The sequence below is a fragment of the Pituophis catenifer genome, unplaced genomic scaffold (genome assembly GCF_029215685.1).
Source record: "Pituophis catenifer annectens isolate HBS135680 unplaced genomic scaffold, rPitCat1.0.hap2 SCAF_2, whole genome shotgun sequence".
NCBI lineage: Eukaryota > Metazoa > Chordata > Lepidosauria > Squamata > Colubridae > Pituophis > Pituophis catenifer.
The window spans coordinates 279,700,259-279,713,052 of NW_027256882.1; the positions used below are offsets into that span (position 1 = coordinate 279,700,259).

Consider the following 12,794-nt stretch of genomic DNA (forward strand, 5'->3'; position numbering starts at 1 on the left):
ATATTATTTTGCTGGACTATTTGCAATGCGTATGTAATTTTATGTTATCTGTTGCAGTAAAGCTCTTGGCAGATGGTGCTTATATTGTTGCCAAGTTTGAGATAACGAGCCAAGTACTTTCTTAACCCTCGGCTGGCTGTGTTTGTGTGTGTGTGTGTAGACGGGGACAGATCATCGGCAGCCTGTCTCTTTGTATGTTAAATTATCTGTCTTTTTACAGGTGAAGATTCGTACGCTGGAAGCCTACAGAGGCGAGAGAATAAAGGTGTTTGGCTGGGTCCATCGATTGCGTAGGCAGGGTGAGTACCATCTAGCACAGTGGAAGAGTCCTTCCAGAACAGGGGTATCAAACTGGCAGCCTGCGGCCGGATGTGTCATGTGCAGGCTACGCCCACCCCAGGTCCGCAAATGTGAAAAACGTGTGACGGGAACATGATGCAGCATGTTTGACACCCGTGTTCCAGAAGATCTGGATGTTTTGATGCTTGCAAGTGTCACTGACTCCCAACTGGAAAGTAATGTTTCTTTGCCCCATTAGCTCTCCTATGGGCTGCAGATGTGATGGAATATAAATTGGAGATAGACGCGGGTAAATAGTCTACTCAGCCACATGGCAAGAAATACAACTTTCTCAGAAAAGCTAAACCTATCTGTACAAACTATTTACTAAGTCTGCACTTAATCTTCTCATCGTTCCCACCACCCATCTCCTTCCACTTATGACTCTATGACTGTAATTTTGTTGCTTGTATCCTTAACGATTTATATTGATATTGTTTCCGGATTGCTTATTTGTACCCTATGACTATCATTAAGTGTTGTACCTTATGATTCTTGATGAATGTATCTTTTCTTTTATGTACACTGAGAGCATATGCACCAAGACAAATTCCTTGTGTTGGCCAATAAGAAATAGTGATTTAGAAGATCAAGGAATAAATGTTAAACTGGGAAAAGATACTGAGAGATGCTCAGAGTTCTGGGGAAGCAGAAGGAAGTAAATTCCTAGAAAGAAACTCTCTCCATGGAATAATTACTTCATTATTATTATTATTTTTTAATTTGATTTATATGCCGCCCTTCTCCGGAGACTCAGGGCGGCTTACAATGCGTTAAGCAATAGCCTTCATACTTTTGTATATTTATACAAAGTCAGCTTATTGCCCCCACAAACTGGCTCCTCAATTTACCTACCTTAGAAAGGATGGAAGGCTGAGTCAACCTTGAGCGGGGTGAGATTCGAACTTACAGTAATTGCAGACAGCTGGTGTTAATCACAATGCTATCAGTCTGCTGAGCCACCAGGCCCCTTATTCTTTCCGAAACCCACTGTTTTTGTAGCCCTGTCTACACTGCCTCATACTTACACCCTAATTGCCCCACTGATCACTCTAGGAACGTGATGAGTTATATCCAATCAATACTTGCTCTTTATATCCAGTGTGATCAGATATACCTTGCTGCTATATTCAATTACATGTATGCTTGTAATTTGCATACGTTTATAAAGAGGCCTTCCTTGTCAGGACTAACTTTGCCTCCAGTGGTGCCAATAAACCCAATTTGTGCTTCAGGGTAATATGTTTTGACCTCCAACCCTAACATGCCTCATCTTCTGTCAAAAATGTCAATGTGCTTGCCACCCATTAAAACTTTTCACCCCCTAGTCTAGTTCTTAGGATGCCAGCAGATTTTTTTTCAGCTTCTCCCGAAAGTAATAGTAACAGTTGGAAGGGACCTTGGAGGTCATCTAGTCCAACCCCCTATTCATGCAGGAGACCTATACTAGGGATTCGAGCTGCCGATCTTTCTGATCGACAAGCTCAGCGTCTTAGCCACTGAGCCACCTAGCCAGGCATATTTAGTATTTTATCTACTTCTGAAGGCTCTTAATAGAATGAGTTTTGAAATGATGGGTAGGAAGGGAAACAGTTTTCCACTAACATAGAAATTAAATGATTATACAATCATTTTTTAAGTTTTTTAACATACAGTCAGGTCCAGAAATATTGGGACATCGACACAATTCTAACATCTTTGGCTCTATACACCACCACAATGGAGTTGGAATGAAACAAATACAATGTGCGTTAACTGCAGACTGTCAGCTTTAATTTGAGGGTATGTACATCCAACTCAGGTGAACGGTGTAGGACTTACAGCAGTTTGCATATGTGCCTCCCACTTGTTAAGGGACCAAAAGTAATGGGACAGAATAATAATCATAAATCAAACTTTCCCTTCTTAATACTTGGTTGCAAATCCTTTGCAGTCAATCACAGCCTGAAGTCTGGAACACATAGACATCACCAGATGCTGGGTTTCATCCCTGGTGATGCTCTGCCAGGCCTCTACTACAAGTGTCTTCAGTTCCTGCTTGTTCTTGGGGCATTTTCCCTTCAGTTTTGTCTTCAGCAAGTGAAATGCATGCTCAATGGGATTCAGGTCAGGTGACTGACTTGGCCATTGCATAACATTCCACTTCTGTCCCTTCAAAAACTCTTTGGTTGCTTTTGCAGTATGCTTTGGGTCATTGTCCATCTGCACTGTGAAGCGCTGTCCAATGAGTTCTGCAGCATTTGGCTGAATGTGAGCAGATAATATTGCCCAAAACACTTCAGAATTCATCCTGCTGCTTTTGTCAGCAGTCACATCATCAATAAATACAAGAGAACCAGTTCCATTGGCAGCCATACATGCCCACGCCATGACACTACCACCACCATGCTTCACTGATGAGGTGGTATGCTTAGGATCATGAGCAATTCCTTTCCTTCTCCATACTCTTCTCTTCCCATCACTCTGGTACAAGTTGATCTTGGTCTCATCTGTCCATAGGATCTTGTTCCAGAACTGTGAAGGCTTTGTTAGATGTTGTTTGGCAAACTCTAATCTGGCCTTCCTGTTTTTGAGGCTCACCAATGGTTTACGTCTTGTGGTGAACCCTCTGTATTCACTCTGGTGAAGTCTTCTCTTGATTGTTGACTTCGACACACATACACCTACCTCCTGGAGAGTGTTCTTGATCTGGCCAACTGTTGTGAAGGGTGTTTTCTTCACCAGGGAAAGAATTCTTCGGTCATCCACCACACTTGTTTTCCGTGGTCTCCCAGGTCTTTTGGTGTTGCTGAGCTCACCGGTGCATTCCTTCTTTTTGAGAATGTTTCAAACAGTTGTTTTGGCCACGCCTAATGTTCTTGCTATCTCTCTGATGGGTTTGTTTTGTTTCTTCAGCCTAATGATGGCTTGCTTCACTCATAGTGACAGCTCTTTGGATCTCATCTTGAGAGTTGACAGCAACAGATTCCAAATACAAATAGCACACTTGAAATGAACTCTGGGCCTTTTATCTGCACGTTGTAATTGGGGTAATGAGGGAATATCACACACCTGGCCATGGAACAGCTGAGGAGCCAATTGTCCCATTACTTTTGGTCCCTTAACAAGTGGGAGGCACATATGCAAACTGCTGTAAGTCCTACACCGTTCACCTGAGTTGGATGTACATACCCTCAAATTAAAGCTGACAGTCTGCAGTTAACGCACATTGTGTTTGTTTCATTCCAACTCCATTGTGGTGGTGTATAGAGCCAAAGATGTTAGAATTGTATCGATGTCCCAATATTTCTGGACCTGACTGTAAGTTCTTTCTCTTGTTATACAGGGAAAAACTTGATGTTTATTGTCTTAAGAGATGGCACAGGCTTCCTTCAGTGTGTCTTGTCAGATGAACTGGTAAGTTCCCTTTTTAGTCCCTTCTGAAACACGTCAAAATTTCATACCCTTGTTAATTTTATTCTAGCAGTCCTACGATCAATTGAAAGTCAAACACATGGTGAAAGAAAGATGGAAAAGTTTTCTGAAGGCACATCATCTTTTCACTTCTGTGGAAAATCTCCATGGTTATAGGAAGGATATCACTAAACAGCATGGTTGAAGTGACAATATTTTGTTGGCCATTGTGGGGTATAGCCTGGAGATCAGATCTATTTGACTTACAATCCTTATCCCACAAAGGCCAACCAGATGTTCATCATGCAGCCAGATGTTCATCATTCAATCTTGCATTATCATCATGCAACCTTGCTGTCTTTCATTAGTGACACTTCACCCATCCTTCCAACTTTTTATCTTCTCACAGCTTTTATTTTCTTCCAGAAGGTAGATTCTACAATGTTCCAGCTTTCTGCTAATGCTTTCGGCTTTAGTGTTTCTTCTTCTACATCAAATTACTTTGCATTCCAGTTTCCTGGGCAACATTTCATCCTTTCCTCAAGAGCTTTGGATATAGACCCAGCACTCTTCCAAATTTGTCCCAAAATTGTAGTTTTCAGTGTGAAAGAACAGAAAAGATCCTAAACACACGAGGAGCAATCACATTACATTACATCTAATATGATTGCTCATTATATGATTAGAATCTTTTCTTTTCATTTTTATCTTGGTTTCGTGTTCTTTAGTCTTCAACCTACTGTAAAAATATTCATGCATTCTGTATACATTTGTGTTCCTATATGAAGTTCTGTTTACTATTTCCTTCCTTCCTAATTAGTGGCTAGAGGCGCTGGCAAATATTGTTACAATATGGTGTGACTGAATCCATTAAAATGAATAAGAAAACAGGTTTTCCCCTGATTATTATTTTTAAGAACCAGTTTGGGGTAATGGTTAAGGCATCAGGGCAGAAGCCAAGAAACAGTGAGTTCTAGTGGTGCCTTAGCCACGGAGGCTGGTCACGTTCTTTCAGCCTTAGGCAGTGGTGGGATTCAAATTTTTTTACTACCAGTTCTGTGGGTGTGGCTTGGTGGGCATTGCAGGGGAAGGATACTGCAAAATCCCCATTCCCAACAAAAGAAGACCCAGCCGATCACCTAGGAGGCACCAATAGACTGACCATGACAATCGGCTGGGAGTCTGAGAGGCAGCGAATAGATCGATTGGGTGTCCTAACCTTCAGGCTAGACCTCCCTGCAGCCCCCTGGGAGTGAAAATGGGCCGTGCGGGGGGAAACACCGCACCTCATTTTTGGCCTAGACGGCCTTCCTGCAGCCCCCTGGGAGCAAAAACGGGCCACCGGGGAGAGCGCCGCACCCCACCCCCCACACCCCGCTTTGGGCCTAGTAGGCCTCCCTGCACTTAACTGGGAGCCAAAATGGGGAGCATGGGGACTCCAGGAAGGGGCGGGATGGGAAGGGGCAGGGCCAGTCAGCAATTTAACTACCGGTTTGCCCGAACTAGCTGAATCCCACCACTGGCCTTAGGAAGAAAAGAAACAATGGCAAACAACTTCCGAAAACGTTGCCAAAAAACCCCTGAAAGGACTTGTCTTAGCAATTGCCAGAAGTCAAGACTGACTTGAAGCTTTTATTTTCTAAATCTCTGTGACAGAGTCTAAATGTTCCTTTATTTCTCCCTGTAGTGCCAATGTTACAATGGTGTGGTCCTTTCAACTGAGAGCAGCGTTGCTGTATATGGCACCCTCAGTCTGGTTCCTGAAGGCAAGCAGGTAAGTGCATTTTATTTTTACTTTTTTAAGGACTTTATGTTTGCTCGAAAGTTGCCCGCCATAAAGGCAGGGTGTTTGTTTCTTTACTTCTTTATTCTGTCATTCAATCAGTGAACAACAGGAACATGCAAACTAGTGTGTCATGTCACACACTAGTTTGACACGACACACTTGACAAAATGAGGACTTTAGATTTTCTGGCATGCTGAACTTTTGAGCGGAATTTTTTAATGCTCAGGAAATATTCACTTTTGGGATTTTCTCCTGCTTGACGGCATGACTTATTTAGTAATCTGGAGATCAAACTTTTGCCAACTTTTTCCAGCAATATATCTTAAGTGACCTTGGTTTCAGAGCACAGCCAAATTTGCAAATTGTGCTGAGCCATGGCTTGTATAATACTGGTTTTTGCATAAGCCACAATTTGTCAGGTTTGTCCATTGCAGTTAAGTTGCAAACCATGGTTTATGAAGTAATATCGTTGGGTCCAGACCGACATTCTAAGTCAAAATAAACCAAGACAACTTAGTATGATATGTGAACTCAAACCCTGATTTGTGGGAAGGGGCTGTTTTAACTTTGAGTAAAAGTCACTTTTAACTTATTAATGGGCCTGACTCTTATGAATGGCTCTTGTTTCCTTTCTCTTGTCAAGGAGTTGATTCAGTTTTCTTTGGGCTGGTTTGATTTTCTGTTTACAAGTTTTCCCTTTAAAGTTCCTGTCAGGCCTGGAAGCCATCTTTTTCGTTGCATCTTCAGGCCTGTTGGGAGTGTTACTTGGAACCCTGACATTTACATTGATTGTACATGTAAAAAGTTTATCGGTCTCTGAAATCCGCTGATCATTCCAGAAGGGAGAGATCAGTGACTGTCTCCTTTGGTTCAAGGTAGTCCTTGACTTATGACCACAATTGAGCCCAAAATTTGTGTTGCTAAGTGAAACATATGTTAAGTGAATATTGCCTCATTTTACAACTTTTCTTGCCTCTGTTGTTAAGTGAATCTTTGCAATTAAGTTAATAACACGGTTGTTAAGTGAACCTGGCTTCCCCAATAACTTTGCTTGTCAGAAGGTCGCAAAAGGAGATCCCATGGTCCAGGGACATTACAACCGTCATAAATATGAGTCAGCTGCCAAGCATCTGAATTTTGATCATGTGTCCATTGGCATGCTGCGATGGTCATAAGTGTGAAAAAGTCGCTTTCTTCAGTGCCGTTGTAGCTTCGAACGGTCACTAAATGAACTGTTGTAAGTCGAGGACTACCTGTAATTGCTAACATGCCTTTCTCACAGCGGTGAGTTTCATATAGCGCTACGTGAGTGTTATTGTGGTAGCGTTCTTCTGTCTTTAAAAATCTGAAACTCCCACAGGCTCCAGGAGGTCACGAGCTGAGTTGCGACTACTGGGAACTCATTGGTCTGGCTCCAGCCGGAGGAGCCGATAACCTGGTCAATGAAGAGTCGGATGTAGATGTGCAGCTCAACAACCGGCACATGATGATCCGGGGGGAAACCTTGAGCAGAATCTTAAAGGTGCGCTCCACCGTCATCCAGTGCTTCCGAGACCACTTCTTTGACCGCGGATATTATGAAGTAAGTATGCCTCTGGCTTTGCTGCTCTTAAACCAGAAATTCTTGGTGTCTCATATTATTCCGTGTAGTAAAAGAAGCCTTTGCAAGTTGATGAGAGAATCATGCCAAAATACTCTTAAGTGTCAACTCGTAAAGCATTCCTGGCCTGTCTCAAGGCTGCATCCTAGGTTACCAGAGCCAGCTGGAAAGACGTGTTCTCTACAGCCCGCGAAAGTGCTCCGTTGGAGAATGTGATTTATGACACACCCTGGGAGGAGGGGGGAAACAGGGTCATAGTTGGGCCGTAAATTGCGTGGGGCAGACTTCACCTGGGTAGGTGCTGACATGTTGCTCCTAATAAATAACTGGATTTCTTTTGAAACTTGGCTCGAGGCTCATGAGTTAATTAATCCATCGCAACCCTGACATAGAGCAGAGTTCCCCAACATTTCTGGGTTGGAGGCCCAGAAGTGGGAAGAAAGGAAAGGGGATGGTTTTGTGGAAAGGGTGGGCATGTGTGTGTGCGCACATGAGCATCCGTTGATCACGCTACTGGGGCCAAGAGCACTCTGGGTGGGGCTGAGCGTGCCCATGATGCTTGCACATCTGACACCCTGAGTGCCTGCGATGCTTGAGTGCGGCCAAGAGCGCCCATGACCCACACATAACTGAGGCCCGAGCACCCGTGATGCTTGTGTGAGTGGGGACAAAAGTGCCCGTGAACACTTGCATGAGTGGGTCAAGAGTGTCTGCGACACGGAAGTGAGACCCCAAGAAGCTATGATGCTCGTGTGAGTGGGACTGTGCACATGCATGCGTACCTGCCAGCCAGGTCACCACATGGCCCGCTGGCGAATAGGCCGTGGGCCGTGGCTCACAGGTTGGGGACCCCTGCTGTAGAATTTTTTTCTCTCTTCCCTGCTGCCCTCACCTTCTAAGAAAGTATCTGGCTATTTGTCAGTCATCCAGGTCATGGTTGTCCCAAAGGTGCTTTTTCAGGAGGCAACTGGACTTTTAGCTATACAATTTGGGATGAACACCCTTTGAATGGTGTGGGAGTAGGAATGGATTTCCAGAGAAAAAAATTGCAGACTACAGGAACCAGGAGCACTATTTGGGTGACCCTGAAGACACAGATAAACCTCCAAGTGCTTTAACCACTCTCTAAAAAGATGCAAATCACCAGCTGTCTACAAGGAATATAAATCCCCACTATCCTGTCAGAAGCTGAAGAAGCTTCTTGGATGAGAAGTGAAACGTCTTCAAAAGAAGAAAAAAAAAAACAAGAAAGTTCAGTTGCCTCCTGAAAAAGCACCTTTGGGACATTTCTGGTTATTTAGTTTTCTATTAGTAAAGTCCCCAACAGGTGTAGTTTTTCTATCTTGAACTCTGTGCAAAATGGAATTCCTGTACAACGTCTTCTTTTATCTTTAGATCACCCCACCAACCCTGGTTCAAACGCAGGTAGAAGGAGGATCAACCCTCTTCAAAATGGATTATTTTGGCGAGGAAGCTTATCTGACACAGTCATCCCAGCTATATTTGGAGACCTGCATCCCAGCCTTGGGGGACACTTTCTGCATTGCCCAGTCCTACCGAGCAGAACAATCAAGGACACGCAGGCACCTCTCTGAGTAAGCGCCTATTTCACTTTTTCTTCAACCTTAGCAACTTTTAAAATGTGCGGACTTCAACTCATGGACTGTTTTGGAATGGACCGTTTTCCATTTGAGATGAATGGAACAAGGTTAGGGAAGCAATCTAAGACTGAGGAGAATTTTTCTAATGGCGGGGACAATCAACCAATGGAACAACTTGCCTTCAGAAGTTGTGGGTGCTCCCTCACTGGAGGCTTTTAAAAAGAAATTAGACAGCCATTTGTCTGAAAGGATATAGGGCTGTGATGGCGAACCCATGGCACGCGTGTCATCTCTGTGGGCATGCGAACCGTCGCCAGGTCAGCTCCACCGCGCATGCCCGCTCACCTCCTGCCAGCCAGCTGATTTTCGAGTCTCTGCCGGGAGACACACGGACATGTGAGGGGTGGGTGGGGGATGCGGCCTGTTTTTGGTTCCAGGAGGCTTCAGTGAGGCCTGCTAGCACCAAAACGGGGGTCATGCACAGGGGGAGGGGGGAGCATGGAGGGGTCACGCATGCATGCATGGGGGGCAGGGCCTTCGGGGGGCAGGGTGTCGGCACGCGCACTTGTGCGCACTTTCAGCACCTGAGGAAAAAAAGGTTCTCCATCACTGGTATAGGATCTCCTGCTTGAGCAGGGGGTTGGAGTAGAAGACCTCCAAAGTCCCTTCCAAATATGTTATTTTATGTTATTCTATGTTACTCTGCAAGATCTGCAGGTTGGGGATAGGGCTGAAGCCCAAAGTCATGAGGTGTTTCTTGTCGTCTTTTCCTTCCCAACATCCTTCTCTTTCCCTCCCTTTGTTTTCTTTTCATGTGTGTCTTTCCTTCTTTTTCTCTATGCAAAACACCAAAGGAAGTGTCCACTTGCTAAAAATCTGGATTGTTCGCTTAGTAGACGAAGCATTGGAAATAATGCAGGGAATGGCAATAAAATAACAAGAGTTGGAAATTAAATTAACGACCAGAAGTTCATACCAGAAGAGGAATATTGTGTTTAAGAGGTTTAACTAGATCAAGCAGAAGGGGCAGGCTGCAGATCCCATCATCTAGAATGTTGGCTGTCCGGGGCCAGAAGACGAGCTTTTTCCGCATTGGCCCCTGCTCTGTGGAACATCCTCCTTTCAGAGATCAGAATGGCCCCAACCCTGTTAGTCTTTCGTAAGGCCTTAAAAACCAGGCTGTGTCCCAAGCTTGGGGCATTGAAAGTGTCAAGGGCCCCATTCCCTGGCCATACTACTAATGGCCAAGTATCTTGCTCCTGTGTATATGTAATTTGGATTTTTAAAACATTTTTATTGTTTTTACTATTGTTTTAAAATAATAGAATAGAATAGAATAGAATAGAATAGAATAGAATAGAATAGAATAGAATAGAATAGAATAGAATAGAATAGAATAGAATAACAGAGTTGGAAGGGACCTTGGAGGTCTTCTAGTCCAACCCCCTGCTTAGGCAGGAAACCCTACACCACTTCAGACAAATGGTTGTCCAATCTCTTCTTAAAAACTTCCAGTGTTGGAGCATTCACAACTTCTGGAGGCAAGTTGTTCCACTGATTAATTGTTCTAACTGTCAGGAAATTTCTCCTTAGTTCTAAATTGCTTCTCTCCTTGATTAGTTTCCACCCATTGCTTCTTCTCCTGCCCTCAGGTGCTTTGGAGAATAGCTTGACTTCCTCTTCTTTGGGGCAGCCCCTGAGATATTGGAACACTTCTATCATGTCTCCTCTAGTCCTTCTTTTCATTAAACTAGACATACCCAGTTCCTGCAACCGTTCTTCATATGTTTTAGCCTCCAGTCCCCTAATCATGTTTTTATTATTTTTAATTGTGATATATTTTTTGAATTGTAAGCTGCCCAGAGTCATTGACTGAGATGGATGGCAGCAGGTAGGTAGGTAGGCAGGCAGGCAGATAAGCAAGCACAGAGAGAGGAATGGATGGGTAGGTAGTTGGGTGGTTGGATGGATGAATAGATAGATAGAAATGGATGGAAAGATAGATAGATAGAAATGGATGGAAAGATAGATGGATGGATGGATGGATGGACGGACGGATGATATTCTTCTCCCTCCCATCTTTTCATTCTGCCACTCTTCCAAAAATGGTTAATTGATGTGTGCAGACATATAATCCAGTCCAAACCTAAGTGGAGAAATGCTTTCTCCGGATGTATTTGTAAAGGTGCATTCACTGGTCAGGGTTATTCCTGGAGGGGATGAGGAATTGCATGGTGGTTCCCAGCCTTTTTTCTCATGAAGTCACTGGTTTCTTCTTCCAGGTATACTCACATTGAAGCGGAGTGCCCTTTCATGAGCTATGAAGACCTGCTGAACCGTCTGGAGGATCTCGTCTGTGATGTGGTGGATAGGGTCCTCAAATCCTCAGTGTCTGACCTAGTGTATGCCCTCAATCCGGTAAGTAGCTGAGACAAAAAACACAAGTTTTCCTGTTGCAGAACCAAACCTCTCTGTAAAAAAAATAACAGCTTGCCTTTGGAAGTTGTGGGAGCTTCATCACTGGAGGCTTTTAAGAAGAGATTGGACTGCCATTTGTGAGAAATGGTGTATGGTCTCCTGCTTGGGCGAGGGGGGGGGGTTGGATTAGATGACCTACAAGGTCCCTTCCAACTCTGTTAATCTGTTAATCTAATCTAAATAATCCAGAATATGGCACAAGGGAGGCCATAGAAATGAAGAGGGAGGCAGGCACAAATATATGAAACGTTTTTAAAGGATCATTTGTACAGATAGTCCTTGAGTTAGGACCCCAATTATGGCCATAAATTATGATCGTTGAAAAGCTGGTCATCGCATGATCGGATCTGATTTTATGATTTTTTTTAATGATTTTTTTTTTTTACAAAAGTTGATAATTGTTCGTTATGGGGTGGGAGGGTTTTTTTTTGTTCAGACCTCAGAACAAAATGCCAGCTTTTGGGGAAAAATATAATTTGCAGTCCTGTGAACACAAGGCCCTGCAAACAGCCATAAATGTTGGCCAGTAAAAGCAGAGAATATACCATCGGAGGGAGAAGTAATTAAAAAATTTTTAGATTGTGCCAGGGTGGATTTGATTTAAATCGAGTTGATTTAAATCACAATTTAAATCATGATTTAAATCACTAGTAAAAAGGCTTGATTTAAATCAACTTGATTTAAATCATAATTTTTAAAGAGGAACTGTCATCTCTGCTACTCTTTTGACCCACTGTTGACTCACCGATAGTCCCAGTGTTGCAGAATATACAGCCTCATGCTACATAACTAAGTTCCATTTCATGCTGAATAAACTAAATAATTTATGTATCTTAAATAGAAAACTATCTTACGATAGATTTTTACCCCAGAAGTTTTTTATTAAAATAAATTCAATAAAAATCAAAAAAATCCGATTTAAATCAAAAAAATCTGATTTTTTTTTATTTTTTTAAAAAAATCATTGATTTTTATCCACCCTGGATTGTGCAGAAATGAATAGATTAACTATGAAGATAAAAGAAAGAGAAGATTCAGAATATTTTAAGATATGGAATCAATTTTATTATTGGTTAGAAAAAAGATATAAATAAGCTTTAATAGAGATAGATAAAATATGTTACAACTAGAATATTAGATTAGTGGGAAATTTTTGTAATGGACTTGGCGAGAATGGAGATGGAAGAGATAACAGAAAAGAAGAAGTTTTTGGAGATAACACCGAGATGTCACATGGAAGAAATGAATGATGTACTAAAAGTTAGTTTGTCTAAAAAAAATAAAAAAACTTAAAAAAAAATGTTGGCTCGTTGACAAGCAACCAAAATGCAGTCATGTGATCACAAGCGGGGAAGGAGACTGGAACTGGGTTTTTAAGTAACTTATGGAGGATCCAGCATAGCTTCAAATGGTCACTAAGCAACCCGTCGTACATTGAGGACTATCGGTACGTTTTGGTTCGCTAGTGGTCAGAATGCCTGGCAGTTTCAAGATAGAACGTGACCCAAAGGGGATACAGGTAGTCCTCGACTTACGACCCCAAATTTATGTTGTTCTGTGACACATTTGTTAAGTGAATTTGGCTCCATTTTACGAT

General features: G+C 42.8%; 1 protein-coding gene across 1 annotated transcript in view; it reads left to right on the forward strand.

Moving 5' to 3' along the window:
• NARS1 (asparaginyl-tRNA synthetase 1) overlaps window positions 1-12,794 on the forward strand; it is a 35,560-nt gene that overhangs the window by 12,479 nt on the left and 10,287 nt on the right. Inside the window, exons 6-11 of the mRNA XM_070938923.1 lie at window positions 221-299; window positions 3,665-3,735; window positions 5,420-5,506; window positions 6,879-7,100; window positions 8,514-8,713; window positions 11,002-11,137. Of these exons, the coding sequence (XP_070795024.1) occupies window positions 221-299; window positions 3,665-3,735; window positions 5,420-5,506; window positions 6,879-7,100; window positions 8,514-8,713; window positions 11,002-11,137 (795 nt within the window). The remainder of the gene's footprint in view (window positions 1-220; window positions 300-3,664; window positions 3,736-5,419; window positions 5,507-6,878; window positions 7,101-8,513; window positions 8,714-11,001; window positions 11,138-12,794) is intronic.